The following is a 24,722-nucleotide window of genomic DNA, read 5'->3' on the forward strand; positions in this document are numbered from 1 at the left end:
ACTCATGCTTAAACTATTGATAAAAAAATAAAAGCATACTCTGACTATTAAAAACCATAGGCCATAAATTTAAATTCAAATATCCAGATCTATAAAAAAAAAACATACAGGAATTTTGTTAATGTAAGACTCAAACCCAAAAAACCTATTTATAGGGAATAGCAACAAAACTAATAAAAAAAAGAATAAAAAATTGGCATGATTTTTTATTATTATTATAATTATTATTCTTTTTCCTTCTGATTAGCTTTGTTTCTCTTCCTCATTAATATAAGTGCAACTGTACACAAAATGTATACAAGCTTGAACTGTACAGTTAACATGTAATCATGCAAAACTACTGCTAATAGCTTGAAAAAAAAATGATTTTGGATGTAAAATACTTCATGATAGATCAGCAAAGATAATGAAAATAAAGCTGTTCATTTGACATATCACATAACAGTTTTGATAAACAGATACAATTCTGTTTCCAAAAAAAGTCAAATTATTCAAACATGACATATTGAAGTGTTAAATTAAGTGTTTTTCATGTACATTTAAGACATAGAAATACTGCCAAAATGTGCATGAAGTGAAAGTCTCATGTACTGTATGTGGAGATTTTGATGAAAAATATATAGTGACATTTATTCTTTTTTATTTTTAAATGAAAACATCCTTCATCAGAGTGTTCTATGACTTCTCATTAAATTACAAATTAACAAAACAGTAAATCGCTAAATTTTACCAATATAATTCATAAATGTTTTTTTCCCCAATTCAAAGATACAAATAATTACCATTACCCATTATTATTATTCTCCAAATTAATTAAACCCTATTCATGACTCTAAATAGTCCCAAAGTAAAGCCTGAAGCTGCCTGTGACAACTGTTGATCTCTGAGTGAATAAATGATGAAGAATGGCAGCTGCTGTTATCTACACCTGACTTCATTTTCATTTTTCTCTATATTTCTTTCTCATTTAGGATTTACAACAGGCACATGCTGATCTGACGTGCCAGGCTGCTCAGATCAAATGTGGGGTAATTTCTGTCTCACAAAGCACTGTCATTGTCATCTTTTTTTAACCTTAGTCCATTTAAGCTGAATGCATTTCCAGGGTCACAATGGCAACAGTGCAAGCAAAGATGTCCAGGCATCTCTGTTCCCCAGAGACGGTACATCAGTGAGTGCATCCATTGGCACAGGCTTTACACCGAATGCTCTTTGGACCAGCATTAGCAGAGCATTTATAAATGTAAGCAGGAGCATTGCTATACTACTTGTTGTACTGGGGCACACAGTATTGACAGTGGCAGAGCTGTAGCTATCTCCTCATCAATCAGATATAGGGGGCAACTCTGCATCTAGTAAAAAACTGTGGTTAAATAGATACATTTATTTAAATCTAAAGTGGCTGTTCCTACACCATGAATGTGAGTTGAATAAGACATGAACACTACAATGTGTTATTGCATTAATATTTGTTTATGTGTACTTTCTTGAAGAAATAAGAAACAGAAAGAGTGTAAATCTCCTCAGTAAACCTGGCTCTGACTGAAAGTGTTAGCTGCTCAAGCTTTTGGAAAGACACTGTGGCATTATGGGTAGTGCATTATATAAAAATGGCCTTTTAACCACAGTGACTTTGGGGCACAGCAGTATTTTATTTCAGATAATATCTTACTATGGAGGATCCTTTAGAGGAATTAAAGGTGCACTGCTGTGGAAATTGAACAGATTTTTTTAAATGACTAGAGCACAGTTTATCAATAAGAAAAATGAACAATGAGAAACGAAAAAGTGTTTTCCAACTGTTTCACAAAATGTCAAAATGTCAATTTTTGTCTTTTCACTGTATCGTTCAATTCTAATCATGGCACAGAGGTTTAAGTCAAGAAAGACTCAAATAAAGCACCAAAAGACGGATTCTTGACAAGTAATATCCATCATATGTCAATTTATAAGATTGCTCAGGTGTGTGTCAGAGCTCCATTTCCCCGTTCATTAATATTCCTGCTAAAGTGAGATATTTCCAGAGCTTTTTAATTGTTTGAAGAGTCCAGCTGTTTAATAATGACCAGAAACTGACCTCACACACTAGCTTTAGAGGCCGGAGAACAGACGGACAGAATGAAAGAACAGAAAGATGAAGGTTGAAGTGAAAACAGTCAGGTGTTGACTCACAGGGAACAGCTGTATGCAACGTTGACCATCCATTTGTTTGGTCCGAGTGAAATGGATGGGGTTTCTACAGTCCTGTGGCCTGTACAGAAAACGAATCTTCTTATTAATGCCATCAGAAATGTTCATTTACTTATTGATATTATATTTGCAGATTTTCACATATTGAAGAAATGTGACCTCTCCTCACTTCAGCCCGAACTGTCACAATTTCCTACTGGACAATGGGGACGCAGCTGGTGCTGCTGTTCTTTATGTTTCTGTACAGGAGCACAATTTTTGGCCCACAACTCACAATCACACATCTGCTCCAGAGCTAAAAAGGAATGAAACTGAAAGCACGTGTCTGTAATTTGGCACATTCTTTTAAATGGAAATAATCCCCAGCTCTGTTTTTCTTTGTTAGGGAGGCAGCCACAATAGCCGCTTTCAAGGTTTAAGATTAAGCATCTTTTTATCCTTCAGGTTTAAATCTCTTCCAGTCATCATCTGTCTCGCTAAAAGGCATTGTAGGATAACTTGACAGTGATACTTCACATTAAAATGACACATGTAATTTGTTAACGGGTGTAAGATCTTACTGCGTTGAAAATCAGACCATTCTGACACACACCAGAGCTTGAAATAAGTTACCAACAGATTCTCACAGCAGAAAACATGTGAAACCAACACATCCTGATGTTTATTAAATATGTGAGACCTTATTGTTTGAGAGCAGATTTCAGCACGCTAGATATTAATTACACTGCAATAAGAATTCAATTATTGACTAATTGGAGTTACGTAATAACAACTTCTCCCCTTAATGGGGGCCACTCTGAAATCCTGCCCAAAAAAATATATCACTGCCCTGTATCACCCATCATGGGCATGGTCCCAATTGACGTGCAAGATAAAGTCATGTTTGGAATGGTAGACATGAACCAAGATTTCAGAAAGGAACCCTACATTATATTTTTACCTTAAAATTACAGCTATAAAAGAAAGCACGGAGCCTCTGTTGTTGCTCTGGGCTCAGCACCGCAGAGCCTGTATTATGTAACTTTAGGAGGAGGGTAGGATCCCCAGGGGTTAAAAAAGAAAAATAAACCCCGAAGTTTACTTAGTGTTCCTTTGAGAGAAAAAAGAAAAAAGCCCAACTACACACTGAAAAGTTACAGTTCCTTGATTAAAATCATTTGCAGTGATGAAACAAACTTAGAGCTTCGTTTTAGTGAATATGTGAGAAGTTAGTCTGTCTCTGGACAGGGTTCCTTCAGGGCACAGTGTAATCAGAAAACTTTGAATCCATTTTGTAGTGAAACACAGGCCAGCATCAGAAAGCGTGAAAAGTCATGAGTCCTCCAGAAGGATGATGGTGCAAAATATACCCCAAAAACACCCAAGATGAAAAGAGAATACACTGAACCATTCACAAGTACAGTGCATGAATCCTGAACTGAAACCCACTGAATATCTGAGAAATGAGCTTAAACTCACAGCTGGGAGAGAACACACATCAAACCTGAGAGAACTGGATCATTTTGTTCTAGAGAATTGGGCCAATCTACCAGTCAAGCACGGAGGGAATCTCATTTACAGCTACAGCAAAATCTCAACTGCAGTTCTTGTCTCCAAAGCATATGCTATGAAGGTTTATATTAAGAATCCCAATGATTTTGTGCTTATATATGACCTTATATAACTTGCACCAGCACAATATATAAGAAACAAAGTTTTCTTTTCAGTTAACACACACACACACACGTATCTGTGCAACAACATGAATAAACAAATCCTGACCCATAAAACTAAACAAGGTTCTTGGCCTCTTCTACTCACCTTGAGTAACAGCAGAAAACACAAGAACCTTCAGTCTATCACAGTGCGACTCCTGCATCAATCACTGACCTGGCACTTCACACACTATGGAACTAGGCTGTGTAAACCACAGCTCATCGATAGTGGATCTGGCAGGAGAACGCTGGTGTTCCAGCCAGCGCTAACATGTGTTACTGATCAAGGTAGAACTGATATGAATTACACACCCTCACATATTTCCCCTCTGTAAACGGTCAAAGTTTAGCACCCATAGTAGATCACTATAATCAGTTCTAATTGTTAGTTCTTGCAGAGTGCTGTGATGTAAAACGTACAACTAATCAGTCCAGTGGCTCTCAGTCCTGGTTCAGACACTGTCCTGTGGGTGGTAGTTTTCGCTGCTCCAACACAATTGTGAGTGTCGTGGTCTTCAAGGATAAGAACTGGGAACCACTGGACTAGCCAATCACAACGCAACATTCTAACAGCCAGGCAAATAGACGGCTCACTGAACCCCATGAAATGCACAATAGTCCTTACACCATTGGGTTACTGTGGTCATACTAAAGGTACTCAGTATTCCTGAAACAGTGGGGTAGAATGTCATTACATGTGGAACTGTGGGATATATACCAAAATTCAGAAGCCTTTAGGAAAAGATGCATTTACGGTGTTTGGTGTGATCTTTCCTCGCTGACTTTTAAATTTTTTTTACTAAACCTGACTTGAAATAAAGCATTAAGTGTTACAACCTGGAAAACAAAAAGATTCATCTCCAAAGCATAGGAGACGGGTAGAAAAAAGGTACAAAAAGAGGGGGAGGGAAAAAAAACAAACAACAATGGAACCCAGCATAATTTCAAGAAGAGCGTGTGGGCGATAGCATGTGCAAGATAAATTAACGGAATGAATAATAAATAAATACAAGTAGAGAACAAGACCTCCAGGAGGTAACCTACGCAACCTTCCAATACGACCTGAAGTTCACAGTGATCCACACACGCAAGAGGAGTCCCAAACCCTGTTAAACTTACCCATGGAGCCCAACAATTTAAACCTGATCTTTCCCAACTTCAAAAAATACAACACATCTCTAGCACAGTGAGTAAATGATGGTGGGTCAGACTTTCTCTAATTTACCACAATAAGTCGTCTCGCTATAAGGGTAGAAGAAAGCCAGCGTATTGGATTTACATTTGAGCAGTGAAGGAGTAATCTGAGGTACCCCAAAGAGTGCTATAAGCAGAGAGGGTAAAACTAGCAACTGAAAAATATCTGAAAGCCTTTTGAAAATGGACGACCAGAACATCTGAAGTGAAGGACAAATCCAAAACATATATGATACAGATTAGCAGGGGTTAAATGACATCTGTCACACCTGAGATTAACATTACCAAAAATCCTCACCAGTTTAACCTTAGACAAGTAGAACCTGTGAACCAATTTGCATTGAATGGTAGCATCCCTAACACTAATGGAAGAGGAGTGAATGCAGGCTAGAATTTCCAAAGGTCCTTAGTCACAGAGATTTCATCTTTAAGGTGAGAGAGAAAGAGCAAAATACTGTGTACAAAGGCAAAATAAGTGAGGAGAGGGAAGATCATAAGTAGCTGAGACTTGGTGAAAAGAGGCAAATGAGCCACACTGACTTTTTGGATGAGAAATGGGACAGAAACATAACGTAGTGTAACAATACTTGCTTATTCTCATACAAATCCCTTTCATTTTCTGAAGCATAATCTCCTGTGCGCACACTTAACCCCATAATGACAGATACGCTTTTGTGTAGCTATGCTTCTCTAACAGAGAGTCAGAAGAAACAGACTAGTCCTCCAGGCTAGAGCACCTCCTGCTGGGTATTTCAGACATCCAGGCTGGGCTCAACCATCCTAACATTTTAGCCTTACTCACGCTGGCACCTGTGCTGGCAGGGGGGTGAGAGAGGTGGGCTGTCCAACAGTGCACACATTCATGTGACCAGAGTTCATTAGAGTGTAAACTACATACAGCACAATGTGATTAATTATTGTTTCCTCCTCAGGCTTCCCAATAAATAAACATATCACTCACTGTTTAAAAAGCTGGTTGTCATTAATAGGCAAAAGGCAAATAAGGCAATGTGATTTTAGACACTCATCCAGAATGGCTCTGCAAGTTACACTGCGTAGATGCTGAGTGTATATACCTGTGCATGACCTTAAAAATATTAGTAAACCTTCAACATATGATGACAGGGTAAAAAGCACTGACACAAATAAATATTACATTTGTCCGTTCATGAATTTCAGAAATGATTCAGTAATATTTCCAGGTTTTGAATGCATGATATAATACAGTAATAATGTATGAACAAATAATTTTCTTATATTCACTCAATTACTGCACAGATAAATAACATTACAAAGAATATGAGATGAACACCGACTCTTGACCTTGATTATAGCTGACTGCCACTTTGCCATGCCTTTAACATTCTGTATTAATTTTGTTGTTTATAGCCATCTGCTGGAGTGTGTAGACTGTGCATCAGGATTGAATCAAACACCCTCGAAGGGTTTCTGGCCCAACAGACACTTGCAGCAGAGGCCAGAGAAAGGAAACTGGAAGAGAGTTCCAGCGTTTTACACACACACACACACACACACTTACACCTGAAGCTCTCTCCAAGAAGAAGATATTCCTGTTTTGTCATTTTCTTTTGTTTCACCATGGTTTCTCCTCTCTGCCAGAGAACACTGAGCCCACAGTTTGTCTTCAGCACTATTCCATTCAACCTCCCTCGCATTGCTGTAGCCAGAGGATCGGATAAAATTTGGCAGCTGGCACTCTTCAATTCTGAAGCTGTAAAAGCACACTGCTGTGTAGACAGAAACTGTCCATGATACACAATGTGGAAATGTACCTAAAAGCATTAGAAAGGGTTTTTTTTTTACCTTGGGGTATAAGATTATCTCAAGTGTCCACATATAGATTGACTTCAAACAATTAAACCAAACATTTTAGGGTATTTTTCAAAAACATTTAAATTTGCACATACCTATATATAATATGTATGTATGATACTTCTATAGAATAACACAAACATCACATGAAATAGTCCCATGCTTATAATTTGTCCTTAATGAAAACAATGCACATTTCTTTTAGGTGCTCAGACACAGACCACATCGCCCTCAGCGCTGGATGTTTTGTTATTTATTCTCAGCCCAGCACTGACACTGTTATTCCTGATTCACTTGCACCAGCACAATACACTTTAATATCTCCACTATGTCAGTGTCAATATAGTGCTGAGAGTAGTCCAGTCGCTATGGAGAACACAATGTATGTTTATGGTAAATGTACCACACAAAATGCCATTATTCATTCATCCATTATCTGTAAGCGCTTATCCAGTTCAGGGTTGCGGTAGGTCCAGAGCCTACCTGGAATCATTGGGCGCAAGGCAGGAACACACCCTGGAGGGGGCGCCAGTCCTTCACAGGGCAACACACACACACACTTGAGTTGCCAATCCCCTACCAGTGTGTGTTTTGGACTGTGGGAGGAAACCGGAGCACCCGGAGGAAACCCACACAGACAAGGGGAGAACACACCAAACTCCTCACAGACAGTCACCCAGAGCGGGAATCGAACCCACAACCTCCCAGTCCCTGGAGCTGTGTGACTGCAACACTACCTGCTGCGCCACCGTGCCGCCCATAAAACGCTATTACTATTTGTCATTTACAAAGTTCCTAGTGTTTTAGTAGTGTTAGCGCTTAGAACGATCCTCCTCCCAAAAATACCTGACCACTGATGAACAAATTCAATTGGGGCTAACAAAACCTGCAGAGAAACAGATCAAAATATAAAATGGTGGACAGTGGGATTAATGAAATAGTCAAAACAGTCATAGGGTGGACATAATACAGTAATAATGGACTTTTGGGACAGACTGTTCAGTCCTAAATATAAAGTGACTCTAGTAAATAAAGTTGAATTAAAGTCCTTCAGAAAGATCACTAGATTTATGGAAGGCCATTTTTGAAGGAGGGCAATATGACTGATCCTGCATTATAAAAAGATGATGCTGTGTTATTCACAGGGGAGGTAATGAAAGATACATGATGATTTAGCCATCCATTCTCTTAGAAATATAAGATGACATGCAAGGCTTAGCTGAACAGAAAAAAATATCCCTCACAAATGCAGCTTATTGCCACAGTCCAATAACATTTACTAGCATATCACTCTAGTGAAAATGTAAAGTTTGTGCAGGCACCATCCAAACAGATATCACAGCAAATATAAAAAAGCACATATTCACCCAAGGTGATATCCAAAATATATTTTAATACCTTCTTCCATTCTGGATTTCATTTCCTGCCCTCAGGAGAAGGTTGAAAGTGTGTGTATGTGTGTGAGTGAGAGAGAGAGAGTGTGTGTGTATACCTGTGAGCCCATGTGGAACCTCACATGGTTCTAGTTTAGGTGGAAAATCAAACACAGTTGTGGGCAGGCACTGATTTAACCAAAATAGGCACTTTAATCATTTTTATGGACAGTGGGAGTTTACAGCTTTTGTATGTATTTATGTACTGGAGGCCTAGAAGAGGGGGAATTCGCTGCGGAGGGGAACAGGGAGTGTGATGTTAAACATCAATTTTGATTAAGGACAAAGGCAAAGGTAAGGGAAAAGATACGGTTAACCTGTGAAATCCTTTCCGTTATAAATTTACCATAAGCTTTAAATCATCTGCCAGTCTATACAAATGAGGAAGTAGAAATGCATTAGGCAGGTGGGTGCGGCCGGGCGATTTGGCAGCCTCATTAATAGGTAATTTGACTTCGTTAGTTTAGGATAAAGATAAGACCTCATTAGCCCCATTTATTAAACACTAATTAGGGCTGCAGACAAGGGCCAGATGTTAGCAGCTCTACCCTCACCCTCCAGCTTTCAGGAGAGAGGACAGGAAGCATTTCTTCACTAAAGTGAATCTCTGTGCTTCACTTTCAAACGCACATGCATTCATCTCCACTAGGATCTCAAAAAAGGCGGCTAAACAGGACAAGGCAAAAACATATTCAATTTGAAGGACACTTAATGAATAGCAATTTTTAATGAATAGGAATTTTTATTGGTCCATTCTTCATGTCACAAACTTTCACACAATGCTCCCGTTTTCAAATAATGTAGGAAAAGAAAACAGCGTTTATTTTATAAAGCCTATTTATTTGTGGATAAGAAATGCTTTCGTTAGACTATACGTTGGTTCATTTTTGTGAGGATATGATAGAATTCAGCCACAACAATAGTGTGGTCATGTTTTGGACTCAAAGTCACTTCAATTCATTTTTACACAGCAGAATGGTGCTTTATGGTGCTTAGCACACTGGGCACAGTGACCTTGCGCTCATGTGCAGTTCACAAGAGTTTCCCACTCTATTGTTATCATTTTCTAGTGAAATTATTCAGACATCTTAAAAATCACCCAAATTCACTAATAAGGGGTATTTGTAAAATGAGAAAAAACAAACAAAAAAACTCAATAATTGTTCAGTTTTAAGTGTACTTCTATGTGCTCTGAAAGCTTTGTGTGGGAGTCTCCCTCTCTCTCTCTCTCCCTCTCACCTTCACACATATGAGTTTGGTTTTACAGGCGGACTGAGCATCTGTGTAGTAACAATAGGCCTGATTTCTGCGCAGGCCATGTCTCTGAGCTGCAAACCTGGGTTTGGAGTGTTGTTTTTGTTTCCTTGGCTTTAGCTGCTCCATGGAGAGCTTAGAGGGAATTGATCACATCTGAGTCACTGCCTCCGCCTGGTTACAGAGCATTGTGTTTCTTTTTTGTCTCCCTGTTCACTCGCTCATCTAAACAGCTTCACCTGACCCTTTTCCCCATAGAGGCATATACACCCTGTCTCTCAAACACACACAATCACAAACACACAAAACCTGGCGATGTCAAACACACTCCAAAAGTAAATGATCACTTGCTGGCTCAAACAGTTCTCCTCATAATTTCAATATCCAACAGACCACTCACAAAAGTAGTCTCCAACGGCCATAAGCCTCTATTTAGATAGGTTCAGAAGTTAAGAAGCAGCAACAAATTTACTAAGACTGTTCTTTTAATTGATTAAGAATGGTTCAAGGACTAGAGAGAAGGAGAGAAAGTCAGTAGAAGTGTGAAATTAAAAGGAGGAGAAAGTGAGAGATATGAGTGGCAATCCATGCCCTGTGTTTACTGAGGCTGATTAGTTAATCAGACCTGCTAATGATGCCAGGTGGCTGAGACAGAGCGCTGGGTCTGATTTGACTGAGCAACAAAGTACACAGAAAATACACAATGAATAAAACACAATACACAATTTGGCCCTCGTCACGGCACACCATCTGCACCTAATGCACAGTGCATTAAATAAAACCATGTGATAAACTATGTGGTCATAAGTTTTGGGACACCTCTTGTCAGGCATTACTTCTATAATCAACGTGAGTTAATTTCGAGCATTGCCCAATTTACTACAGTTATTGTACATTTGTGTCATTTTATAAACACTCATTTACAGAGTGACCTTTTGAATCATGCTCCATATGTGGGCCAATGCAGCACAGGGAGTTTTTCCCCCAAAGTGTTCTGTGGCACCCAAAGGTGCTGCTGGAGCTGGGAACTCAACCCTAGTCCAAAAGTCTTTACTTGGCTAAGACATGAAATAAAGTGTGTTTGTGTTTAGTGTAGAATATCTCTAAAAATGTATCCAATAATCTCACTTCATTTACAAAAACAAATCTTTTATAAACTACCCATTACTCTGTACTAGAGTTAACCCCTGTGTCAAGTAACAGTAAGTTATTCATAACTTCTTTCAGAAAACATCACGTGTGGACAGAGGGCAGTTTTGTTTGTGGCCAAAATCCACATCCAGCAGAGTATTAACAAACTCACAAACTAGACAGAGATTAGAGGCCTAGACAGGGTTAATACAGGAGTACAGGAGGCTAAATACCATAGAGAGAGAGAGAGAGAGAGAGAGAGAGAGAGAGAGAGAGAATAAAGCTGGAGTAAAATAAGAGAGCTTTTCAAGTCTCTTTCTCATAAATCATTTCAACTCAAGGCCCTTTCAAGTGGGTTCCTACGTCGTTGGGCAGGAAAGTCAAACAGGAGGTTTTTCCAGAGGAAAGAGAGTAGGAGAGAAAGAGGAAGACGTGGCAACAGCATAATGAAACAGCAGAAAGAAAGAGAAAGAAAGAAAGAAAGAAAGAAAAAAAAATACTGACGAAATTCTATACCCATGATTTATAAAAATGTCCAATTTCTTACCATTCCACCTGCTCTTCCAGCATTTTTAAAGGTAATGAAGACTGCGTTGTAATTGCTGAAGTAACAGCTTCTACTTTTCTTGAAAGCTTTACCGTAGAGATGTTGGAACACTTGTGTGGATGTCATTTGGATATGAGGTAATGGATGGTAGGTCATCATTTCAGACAACACAGCTCCACAGCACAATGCTGGGGGATTTATACCTTTCTAGTTGACACTTAGCATTGGAAATGGTGACGTGTGTGAAGTTTCCTCAGAGTCCCTCATCTAATTTTAGTGAGAACAGTCAGATTAGAAAAAAAACATGAAGTGTTGTCTTATACATTACACTCCAGTGGGACACTTTCTCTCTCGTGAAAAATGGAAATCCACTGCAGAGGCTCTTCCTGACTCTTATTCTCATTTAGTTCTCTTTCTAATGCTTTAACCCAGGTGTTCTGAGCTCTGTGCAGAAAAGAAACAGGGAGATGATAAAGGCATTGAGAGGGAGGCAGGGAGGCAGAGGCAGGAAAATGAGATGAGATGCAGAGAGATGACGACAGGCAAGGGAAACAGAATGAAGGAAACAGGTAGATGAGGCAGAGAGATGGTGGCATGGAGACGGAGGCAGGGAGATGGCGGAGGGCCAGGCCTGGGAGCTGTTCAGTCAGAGATTGTGTGGTGCTTCAGTCAGGCAGACTGTGCTGAAATTAACACAGTAATCAGAAACATTATGTTCGTGCAGGGAGCGAGCAGGAGATTGGCAGATGGCTAAGAGCATTAGTGAGATACCTGCCAAATGGGAGGCCGCTCGCCCTTCCTGCTGCGCTGCTCTTTGTGCAGAGTAGAGAGAGGTGCCCTCCCTGTGTAGAGCTGGCATATGGCGGAGTAAATATTGACTGATATTCTTACTACTACCTGCATAATCTAATAATTAATCACAAACATACACATACCCAAGAGGGATAATACAAGAGCAGAATGTCTGAAACAAAAGGCCTTAAGCTTTAGGAGCTATTGTTTGTCTTCTATCCCTGTTTCATCATCAGAAAACACAAAGGCAAGTCTATTGATTCTGACACTGACACTGGTTCTTAACAATGTGCACAGTAAAGGATAGGGTATTTGGGCCCTTACTAATTTAACATTATTCTGGAAGGCAGGAATGGGACTGTTTCATTAACTGCTTCTACTCTTCTTTGTAGGCTTTACACTAGATACTGAAATGTGTCTGTGAGGTATCTGAGACTTTCAGCCATGAGAACATCGCGGAGGTCCTATACTGATGTAGGTGACTAATTCTGATCAAGGACGCCCCACCAACTCATTTCAAATAAATGACAGGACAAATGGACAGGGCTTCATCTCTGAACTGATCCAGAAGCCAGTGCTAGTGGTGTCTGGGTTTCTAGCCCAAACTGGGATAGTTGATGTTTACAGGAACTTAAGAACTAAGTTCACAGAAAAGAACCTGATAACAATTGTAATTACATAAAATTACAGCTTTTTTCCCGTTTTTCACATAATGTTCCTTTTACAAAAGCATATGTTGGTAGGTTGATTGACTGTGTGTGTGTTTGCATGAGAGAGAGAGAGAGAGAGAGAAAGAGAGAGAAAAAATGAAAGAAACAAAGAAAGAAAGAGAAAAGAATAAAGCTGGAGTAAAATAAGAGACTGAGAGACTAGGTGTGTCCAGGGTGTTCCTGCTTTGCTCCAAATGAATCCAGGTGGAGCAGATTTGGATGTAGATGTTGCCAGATCACTAAGGTTTCTTTGGCTGCAGTTTGAACCAGAGAAAGTGTGTATAGCCTCGAACACCCCAGTGGTGTGTTTTGTTAACATCTGTACAGTTTAAACTATGAGACATTCAAGAGTCAGGACCCCCACAGGGTCTCCTCCATAAACCATTTCTCTCTCTCTCTCTCTCTCAGAAATATGAAAGAATGAAGCTGTGAGAGAAGAGAAGTTGTGGAGGAGGTGAAAACTGTCATCATAAAGAGCAACTACAGACTCTTTCATTTAACATACAATACTTCACTCATCAGAAATCTGCTGCTCCTGACAGGCTCACGCTCACACACACACACACACACACACACATACACACACACACACACACACACACACACAATCTTATGTGATCCAACAGAAGGTGTGTGTATATTATTGTAGTCTGATTGCACAAAATCAGACATAATGAGGCCCTATTTCCTCCTGACAATGCAACTGAATGCTCAGTACATGAGTGAAAGACAGAGGAAGGGAGTAAGCAAGCAAGAAGGAAAAGAAAAAAAAAGAGAGAGACATTTAGTAAACGGGCAGTTTATAAGCAGACATTTATTAAAGGGGACCTCCATTGATCGAGCCTTCTTATGATCTTAACAGAACGATATAAACAAGGTGGTCTGATGGGAATATTCAGTTCTAAGTGAGGATTGTTCACAGCAGCGGTGATAGGAAGTGGATATCTGAAATGTTAATGCTTTTAAAATGCACAATACAGCGGAAAATTTATATCATAAAGTGTTCATGAAGAGGCTGAATGATGCGGAAGACATTGTGGTTTAATTGTAAAAGTTTTATAGAGATTTGTTTTTATCCATTAATGACTGAAAGATGTTACATATGATCCACATGTAGATACATTTAGATTCACATATATGTTGTAGATCTCGATTTTGTAGCTTTTTGCAGTTAACTATTCATTCATTCATTCATTATCTGTAACGGCTTATCCAGTTCAGGGTCGCGGTGGGTCCAGAGCCTACCTGGAATTATTGGGCGCACGGTGGGAATACACCCTGAAGAGGGCGCCAGTCCTTTACAGGGCAACACACACACTCACACCTATGGACACTTTTGAGTCGCCAATCCACCTACCAACGTGTGTTTTTAGACTGTGGGAGGAAACAGGAGCACCTGGAGGAAACCCACGAAGACACAGGGAGAACACACCACACTCCTAACAGACAGTCACCCGGAGGAAACCCACGCAGACACAGGGAGAACACACCACACTCCTCACAAACAGTCACCCGGAGGAAACCCACGAAGACACAGGGAGAACACACCACACTCCTCACAGACAGTCACCCGGAGGAAACCCACGAAGACACAGGGAGAACACACCACACTCCTCACAGACAGTCACCCGGAGGAAACCCACGCAGACACAGGGAGAACACACCACACTCCTCACAGACAGTCACCCGGAGGAAACCCACGCAGACACAGGGAGAACACACCACACTCCTCACAGACAGTCACCCGGAGGAAACCCACGCAGACACAGGGAGAACACACCACACTCCTCACAGACAGTCACCCGGAGGAAACCCACGCGGACACAGGGAGAACACACCACACTCCTCACAGACAGTCACCCGGAGGAAACCCACGCGGACACAGGGAGAACACACCACACTCCTCACAGACGGTCACCTGGAGAAAACCCACGCAGACACAGCTGTGTGACTGCAACACGACCTTCTGTGCCACAGTGCCACCCCCAGTTAACTATTTCACATCAAAATTAATTTATTTATTACATTAAAAGCTGTACTTCATAGTGTTTGTTAGTCTTTCCACTGCTGCAAGGCACCCTGTAAAGCCTGAAAAATTAATTCAAAATCAGAGCTAGTAGGGCAGGTTTACTGGAGATATTTAGGACTCTTGGTGAATGGAAGCAGAGATGAAAAAGATCCATTGAGTGAAAGGAGGCTCCTTTACAGAACAAGTAACAATTATTTTTCAGGTTCAGTTTTTTTTTTTTGATACTTAAAAGTTAAAATCAATATTTTTTGACACATCTATCTTCATTACATTCATGAATTATTAGATCAATCTCTTCAGGGAACTGCAACACAGCACAACTCACAAAATATTCCTGATCATAACATATTTTCCACCAGAGAGCTTGTTCATTCCCAGAGCTAGCCAATTTACATAGTGCATCCTTAAGATTTTACTGCGTTACAAACTCATATCCAGTGCCATATGATGCTACTTGTTCCCATAAGAATGTGATATGTGAGCTAATCTAACACCTTCTCACTCATTCAAAGTTTGTGTCACACAGCTGAAAGGTTTGGAGCAAATTATGGCACCACTCTCAGTCTCCGAGGACAGTTTCAGATTCAGAAATTACGTTAGGGATTTTCAAGTTCGCGAGCAATACAGAGGTGTTTCAGTGGTGAACCAGTAAAATGAAATGAAGTCAGAGTTCATACAAATGTCTGTTCCTCCTCAGAGCAGCAGGCTGTGTACATTAGGCATCTCCAAACCCTCATTCAGGGTAACCAGTCTAAACTAACATGTTCTTTTGAGCCTTGTTCTATTGTTATCACACAAAATGGCTGCTTACATTTACACATTAGGCCAAAACTGAACAATAAAACAGTGACCATATTCATTCTGTGTCTGACACGTGTTAAACAAGGCCTTAGTTTATTTGTAAATGGTACAATCTCATTCAATCTATTCATATCAAGTCTGCTCACTCTGTGGTTTCTGTTTCGAGCACAACAGCTGTCATTCATAGACATTAAAATATTTTTCCCTTGTCTAAAAGGCTTGTGACACCTACACAAACCTACACATTTGACCTTTAAAAGGCTTCGACACAGGCAGAGAAAAACCAGCACAGATTCACTGTCCAATGGGCAAACAAGTTCCCTTTTGGAGGAAACTCTTGAATACTCAAGAGGTATGAGGTTTCTTCTCTAACAAAACATCTTTGACAAATGCCCTCCCATACATTTGCAAAAAAGAAAAAAAATAGGACATTTTAAAAAGAGATAAGGGTTTGGACAGAAATAAAAAACAGAGGCAGAAGATTCCTCACTGAACCATTTTAAGGAAAGTGATGGGAAACATCACTGTAGCCTGTAGTATACCTCCCTCTGTTGGCCATAAAATCTCATTACATAAACATTACATGTCTAAATGTTTGTAGACGACCCTTAAAATGAGCTATTTTAGTAGGGTGACCAGATCTGAGATGGTGGAAAAGAGGACACGTCTTGGGTGGGGGGATGGGGAGGGGGTGATTAGCTCTCGCACCTCGCTGCCGTTGTATGTTTAGCCGAACCCATGTGTGCTTTTAGGTCCTTTACACCTTTATTTGCTACACAAAACATGGGAATTTCTTTTTTAATTCATCCGAGAATTTACATTTACGTTTCGGCACAGCTGCTCGAGATGAGGGTGGGTACATGAGCTTTGCCTGAGGTAAACAAGGACTACTGACGTGCAGACTGACCAATTAAATGTTTACAGAGAAGGTTATCGACCAATAACGGTAGCGCTACAGTCAGACCGTCCAATCAGAAGATTTTAGGCTACTTCACCACGCCCCCTTCTCACTCAAGCGAGCCAATCGGAGTAGGGGAGGGCGGAACTAGTTTGTGAACGAAACACTTCTCGAAGTTCTATGTAAGCTCTAGAAAAACAAAATCCCGGACGTTTGTGAAATTCCGTACGGACATTTTTTTAAGTCTAAAAAAGAGGACATGTCCGGGTAAAAGAGGACGTCTGGTCACCCTCATTTTAGAGATGGCCAGGGAGGTACAAAGACTGCTATAATCTTAACTGAACTGGTCTCATGTTAATGAGCTTAAGGGATACATTTAAAGCTGCAACTTTCTGAAAATGGAGAGGTTAAACTGTAAATTGAGATCCACACATTAAGATGTGCATTTGGCTCTTAATTTTGCTTAGATTTCCACAAACAATTTTCTCAAAATTAAAGAGAAAGTTAAGCCAGTGAAGGGCACCAGGGTTGCTCTTAAAGTAAATTTTTTTGGGTCATTGACACAATCAATTACACAGTTCTCTCACCCAGAAGTTGCAGTTGTTGTTCTACACTACTATTTAACTCTTGTAATGGAAAGGATGCACACCAAAGCAGAAGAAATGCAATAAAAAATTTTGTAATTTTTTTGTTTCCCAATCAAATACTTACTCACACTGGCATTGTTCCCTCTTCTGTCAATTTTGCAGATAATTATCGCAAATGAAATCTTCCTGTAACGTGCTGTTTTGTTTTGTATTTTGTTCTGTTCTGTGCTCCCCTTGTCATGTGACTGTTTCCCCATCTTGTGTCTGCTTCCTGCTTGTTCCCTGGTCATGTGATACCCTTCCCTTGTGTTTCTAGTGTCATGTGTCTTAATTAGTAACCAGGTGTTTCTTGTTGGTGTTGTCTTTATATAGTCTTTGTATGTATGTTTGGTTGTGTTCATGGTCCTCAGCCTTGTTCTAGGTTTAATGCTTGTCTTTTTTGTTTATATTCCTTGTTTAGTATTTAGCCCTTTAGTTCTGTATAGTCCTTGTTTATAGTTTAGCCCTTGTGTTTAGTGTCTCTCTGTCTAGTTTCCTTTAAGTTATTGTAATAAAGCCTCCTGCATTTACCTCCATCCCTTACTCCTACACCCCACCATTATTACACTTCCTTGCTTTTTTGTGTCCTGTTGGAACAATATTAACACAAATAACTCAAAATACATAGGTTCCACTGTGTTTTTCACAAATTCTATCTACCCCAGGCACAACGGACAAACATAAGGAAGACTATGATGATGAATATTGCATGCCTTGTGTTGTGATTATGCCCCAAAAATATTTGTTTTTAAAATGCATAGAGGAGTGTGTGGTTTGAAACTAGTTCACATTTACACTACCTCTCAATTTGACATGTTGAAATTTCAATTCACACCATAGTCATTGTTTTGAACACATATCCTCATCTGATATGTTCCGGTGCATAGCATGAGGTCTTATATCACTCACAAATAGGGAGCACCACATCACGATACTCCCACCACCACACTTCATCGTAGGTCTGGTGTTTTTGGCATCATTACAGACAGAATCTGATCAAAGCCTCCATTTTCAGTTTTTTGTAGAATTAAAGAATTCAAGTAGAATTACAAAAGTATTTGCCTTCAAATAGACTTTAAATATCAAACGTAAAAGTACTTAAGCACTGTAAGCCTTTGTTCATAAACAAACTAACAAAACACGAAAGAGTTTGTATACCTTCACAAAAATACGCATGACAAAACGACCTGGGGTGCTGCGGCAAGTTCATTCATCCTGTTGACATATGCACTCCTGCTGGCACTCGATGCTGCTGCATTAATGTTGAACTGGATAACTCTGTCTAGGCCAAAGCCTTTAACAAAGTGTGCGCTGTAACCAGATTTACTGTTCATGCTTTTGTTTAGATTTAATTTTGAATGAAGATATTTAACTATGAAATGTAGTGAAGTTAATGTGCCCCAAAATTTAAAGACTCCAGTAAAGTACAGACACAGAAAAAAAAAACCTAAGTACAGTAACAAATGACATTTACTTTCTTACTGTCCACCGCTGTTAACTCCCTCTCAAGAAGCTGGATGAAATTAGCCTGTAATTCTTACGACTTGATTTCACTCACAGAAGACATAAAATTTAAAACAAAACCTACAGCTGATCTGTGTGAGGAATAACTTGCCCTCCCATCATACCCTTGGAATGAGTAAGAGTGGCTTATAATAATAAATTAATTAACAATGTCATCATCTCGCTTTACGTCCTTGTGGTTAATTAAATCAAATACCCACAATAAATGTTCCATTATCTAATTGTGCTTTATATTTTCTATATATTTATAACACAATGAAGTGGCGGCACAGCAGGTAGTGTTACAGTCACACAGCTCCAGGGACCTGGAGGTTGTGGGTTCAATTTCCGCTCCGGGTGACTGAGGAGCTGGTGTGTTCTCCCAGTGTCCATGTGGGTTTCCTCCCACAGTCCAAAAACACTTGTTGGTAGGTGGATTGGTGACTCAAAAAGTGTCTGTAGGTGTGAGTGAATGCGAGTGTTGCCCTGTGAAGGACTGGCGCCCCATCCAGGGTGTATTCTTGCCTTGTGCCCAATGGTTCCAGGTAGGCTCCGGACCCACCGTGACCCTGAACTGGATAAGGGTTATAGATAATGAATAAAGGAACACAATGAAGTGTGTCTTCTGCATATAACACATCTGTGGCAGTGAACACACACAGACGTGGATTGAACCCTCAATTTTCAAACCGGTTGTGGGGACTGAATCAGAGATTCGTCCCAAGCCTGCTTCTCTAACCATTATGCCACAATTGACCCTTTCTAGGATTCTGGCACATGAACAAACACCTGACAAATTCTGTTCTTGTTGCTACTGAATTCGTGCTGTTGTACTTCAGGGCTTTCAAAAACCTTTGTAAGGATTAGCTAAACAGTGTCAGGTATAAAAGGCTTTTTGCTCCCCCTCTGTGGTTCTGAACATATAATTTAGCACACTAAAACCAAGAATGTTTTCTTCTTGCAAAAAATGTCAGAGAGAAACCAAGATGATATACATATTGTCACATAAGAGGTTTACTTACGTTTATTGATTTGTCCCTACTGAGGCACCCAACAAATACTTTGAGAACCAAAAACCTAATGAAAACATTAATACAGTTTGGATGATATTCATCTATGAGAACCAGAGAGAGATGCCACGTTGGAGGATTAGTTCTGGATTACAAACGCTAAGCCAACTCACCCCAAAGGCAATGGATGGAGCACATAACAGTTCCACTGCTACACAGCCTAATGCTGTTTGGATTTATACCTCTATAACGCATACCTCTTACTAGGCAAAGGCACCTCAGGGTCTTGCTTTTGCTCCAGAGTGATTTTCTATGGAGATTACACAAGCTGATGAAGGACTCAGAGCAGTGTAGCAGCAGAAATAAGGTTAATAAATGTTTTACTCATTAAGATGTATAAAAATGTGGTGAGAACATAAAATATAGATTAATGATTGATAAGAAAAACAACAAAACTGTCGATTTCTAGTTTATTTTCTTATAATATTTATATATTCACAAAAATTCATAAAATTGTAGACTATCATATTTCTTTATATAAACTGTACAGGGAAGTAAAGGCACTATACAGTGTAGTGAGGGGATCTGATACACCTCTATATCATTCAATGAATTCATGCCAACAAAAAAAAAAAAAAAAAAAAAAAAAAAAAAAAGTCACACACAGACACTATGTAAGCAAAGAAATCAGTGATGGCATGTAAAAATCTGTGAGTGGCACTAGACCAGACCATGACTACATTACTCACTCATAACAGGATCTCTCCCACTAACAGGGAAACCATTTAAAATTCTGACTGTACATTTTTTTCCCCACAAGTCTTAAGTATAAATTATAAACACATTCATATTAGAAAACAGACTGAGCTCGAATCATCTCTGAGTTCAGAGGCAACACGTCTTGTGCAACGTAGTGGAATGAATGCATGAACTGAAAAACAACCAAACAACCCCCCCAAAAAAAACAAAATAAAACAAAAAAAACTAACAAACAAAAACAAACAAACCCACAAAACTGGAAGACACAAAACCTTAATCAAAAATGCATTACATTTTCCACTTTTCATTTATATCTTTTTAACATAAACATGGAAAACAAAAAGACGGAAAGAGATACACTACAAGAGGCTGGTCAACCTCTGCTAATCTCTGTCCACATCCATCACTCACTTCCTCCTACTTTTACTGCCATCTCTTAACTGGACAGATGCCCTTGGATGCACACTCAGGAGCCCGGAGTCTAGTTAAAAGAGCACACTGAGCTTTGTCCACTTGCTTGTTCCTCCTGTTGCAGTCATTCTGCGGCGATTGGTGCCCCATCTCCAAAACACTGACTCTCCATTCTCTCTAGAACAGTCCTTTAGATTTCTTCACATTCACTTGTTTCCACACCGGCAAAGCCTCATACTCACTCCTCGTCATCTCCAGAGCTTTCTGTACAGATCACATACACACACCCAAAGACACAACATCTTAACATACAGTTACGGTCTAATACAAGTAAAGACAATGAGTAAAAACTCAGGGCTCCATGTGCTGTTGGTCTAAAAATCACTCACAAGAAAGATGGCTAGGATAATGACTAATGTACATATCTACAAAGAAGGATAAAAATGTATGGATGGATAGATAATGGATAACTATATCCATTATATATTTATATATAGAGACAGGTCAACACATGACCAAAACCAAACCAATTGCCCTTTATTGAGAGCTCTATATATTAACAAACACATGACTATCAATAAAATTAGGGGAAAGGATTAGGATTAGAGTTATGATTAGGATTCTTTTACAAGTGCATGATAAGCATTAGAGTTTAAAGGGTTTAAAAAAAATCAAACAAAGCAACAAGAGACTGAACGCTACCATGTCAAAGCTGATATGTGCATCTTCTTATGTAAATGTTTTACATTTTTTTAAATTTAATTGTAGTGAGTGACTAGTCTATTATTTTAAAGTTACACAGTTTACAAGTGTAAGGGCCAAATTTAACGACTAAAAGACGTTAGTATCTTTTTTTAATTTGTTACAACTTTGTATTATTTAATTAGTTTAAATATTTAAACTTTGTTTCATTGTGTTTTTATTATGATTTAGAATTTTTATCATTTATTTTCAAATTCAGAAGTTTGCCTTGGTTTTACTCTCCTTTTACTAGCTTTATTCAATGAATTTCCTAATTTTTTCCCCTTATAACGACAAAATTAGCACAGCAATCATGTAGCGTGTCATATTTCAAAATGTGAATTTTAAATCAGCAAATCAAAGCAGTAAAGCCATGACAGTATCCTTAATATGAAATTTTAAATCTGTGAAAAACACATGCAAAATGTGAGTCATCAATTCAGGTCATTTGTGCCAAGTCTCAACACCCCCCCCCACCCCCAAACACACACAGAGGAGTTAGAGGGATGTGGTACAAGCATGACCCAAACGTTAGAATTCTGAGGAAACAGGGGAGGGGGTGGGGGGCACATCTGGGTTCTTTAAACTCACCTTACCATAGGCCCCTACACCCTGAAGGTGAAAGGAAAATTTAACCTCTGTCAGATGCAAGACTATGCCAACACAGGAGAAAGAATACAGAGAAAGAATGAGAGCAAAAGGAAAGTCATAGAGAAATTTGACAGAGGAGACAGAGGGTAAATTATGAGAGAAGGAAAGACAGAGACAGAGTGACAAAATGAAAAAGGCACATGTACCATTCACGAAGATGAGACCCAACAACACTAAAACAAGAGCAAAGAGAAACTAGGCACTGCCATAGTGTCACAGAGGTGTTTTTGTTTACATGTGTTTTTATTCTGTGATTATGTTGTACAGAAAATTTAGAGGGCAGGTAATAAATGTTCTTCTTGTTCATTTTATTTAAATATAAATACTAGATGATCTACCACCAAAGAACAAAGACAACCAAGGACATTTTGCTGATTTTAATAATTACAATGACTTATTTATTGAATGTAACAGACACGATATAAAACAAATTCAGCTGTCCTCCTCTCTTTGTGAGATATAATGTGTGTGTAAATATTGCCGAGTTCAAAGCTGTCCTGCTGAGCCTGTGAACTAACTAACGTCAAGCCGAATCTCTGGCAAACGCAGCCCCAGAAACACACAGAGGGTGTTCCTGTCTTATTTCCTATTATTCAGCCTTGGTTCGCACTAAAGAACCAAATGTTCTTTGGCTCCAGCTGGGAACAAATTTATCTGGTTTGCTAACCTGTTTATGTCGGTGGAAACGCACCAAATGGTTCCAAATTTAGCTCACGAACTGGAATGACAAATATTGCTGAACTAACAACAGACGGTGTAGTGGCGCCACCTTACGTTCTCTCTTTGAAATATGGCTGAACTAACAGTTCCTACTTGTGCATGTGCGTTTCAACTTTACGAGTTAGTCAGTCAGTAAGTGAAAACGCCCCTTCAAATATCCAAACATATCTTGGCAAGTTTACATCTTCAGTAAGGTCTGTAGCAGTGAGGAGTTCGTTTTAAAAATCACAATCAAAAGTCTCCATTAGCTGTGTTCTTGATTGAACGTTATGATCTCACCTCAAAGTCTTCATCTGAAAGATAGATTTCAAGCCTCAAAGGGTCTACACCTTCTGGAAGGGGCCGGGCCTGCAGTTCAGCCAGTGGATATGTAGTCTTGCACAGTCTGGCCAACACATCTTCCACTAGAATTATCTGATTACATACTTCTGCTTCCTTTTATATGGAATAAAGCAAAGAGAACTAGTTATAGGTTTATTATAAGTGGTGTAACCATGCATCAAATCATAATATCACAATGTGAATACAGCAGGAAAATATGGCAATGAAAGTAGGGAGAAAATGTATTTTATTATATTATGATTTTCTATTAAATATTAAATGATATCTAATAAAACTACATTGTCTGGACTCAAATGTGGAAATATCCTGACACCAATTAACTAATAAAGTTCAAGTGCTACATTCTATCAACCATCCAGCTCTAGTTATATTACTAGACTGTGCAACAAAGATGGATAGTTCTATTTGACCATGTGTCCACGTGTGTGTGTGTGTGTGTGTGTGTGTGAGCATTAATAAAACCTTCTCTGTGATCTCAGCAATGTCTTCTCTGTGCTCCCAGCAGGGGAACATGTTGGTAAAGGTCAGAGGCTCTAGACCAGCATGGATCAGATAGGCTTTAGGAGGCTTCTTCTCGTTTTTCTCTGTGTAAATACACCCACACACAGAAGTCAGACATTTATAATGATTCATGTTTAATATTTGACAAAAATTAAAAAAAATTTTATTGAACAGCTGCTTCACACATCTCAGGGGAGGGCAAACTGCCCAGAGGGTAAATATCAGCTTACAGATGCCTACACCAGCTAGCAACTGCATACACTGTTGAAGGGAAATGGGGCCTACCCCACCTACACAGAGAGCAAAAACAACTGTGTGCTCTTGAAGGGAATTGAACTGAACTGTCTCCAGATTACATGAACAGAATGACTGCCACTCAGGAACCTGTATACTTTGTCTTTAAATAAAGTAACGATTTTACTTCTGTACACCTCAGTTCTTTTTATGTCTTTAAGGTGAATAGACATTCAAATTAAAAACTTCAATCAATGGACTGATTCAATTAAAAAAAAAAAAAACCACACAACTCTCAGCTGGGTACCTCTGCAGTACTGGAGCACAGTTTCCATAGCACACTTCCTATCCAAGTCCCAGCGGATGCGAGCAGACCCAGTGTTTTCACTATCCTGAGGCCACCAGCCCTGCCACAGGTACACCTCATGATGATTATCCACCAAGAACAGAGCTGTAAAAAAAAAAAAAAAAAAAAAAAAAGTGAAAAATAAGTGAAAAAAAGCACTGATGATAGAAACTGAACCAGTAAAGCAATAAAAGGTTTCTTTATTTTTGTTAAAAATATGATTTAAGCTATAATTGTCTTCATTATTCAAAAGAAATACACAAAAAGTATGTTATCACTTTGAAAATTGTAGAATGGGTGCACCTTGAAAAGGAGCTGAAGTCATGTAATTTTAAGGAATATACAAACATTTGGACAGAGTATATATTATCT

General features: G+C 39.2%; 1 protein-coding gene across 2 annotated transcripts in view; it reads right to left on the reverse strand.

Moving 5' to 3' along the window:
- Positions 1–20,072: 20,072 nt before the first annotated feature.
- Positions 20,073–24,722, reverse strand: part of svila (supervillin a) — a 72,068-nt gene continuing 67,418 nt past the window's right edge. For both annotated transcript variants that reach the window (XM_066663267.1, XM_066663266.1), the window contains 5 exons: positions 24,312–24,455; positions 23,732–23,853; positions 23,207–23,362; positions 22,148–22,168; positions 20,073–21,079 (listed from right to left, as the gene is read on the reverse strand). In XM_066663267.1, coding sequence (XP_066519364.1) covers positions 20,993–21,079; positions 22,148–22,168; positions 23,207–23,362; positions 23,732–23,853; positions 24,312–24,455 — 530 coding nt within the window. In that variant the 3' untranslated portion in view covers positions 20,073–20,992. The remainder of the gene's footprint in view (positions 21,080–22,147; positions 22,169–23,206; positions 23,363–23,731; positions 23,854–24,311; positions 24,456–24,722) is intronic.

This window comes from Hoplias malabaricus, chromosome 3, assembly GCF_029633855.1.
Source record: "Hoplias malabaricus isolate fHopMal1 chromosome 3, fHopMal1.hap1, whole genome shotgun sequence".
In the NCBI taxonomy this organism is placed as follows: domain Eukaryota; kingdom Metazoa; phylum Chordata; class Actinopteri; order Characiformes; family Erythrinidae; genus Hoplias; species Hoplias malabaricus.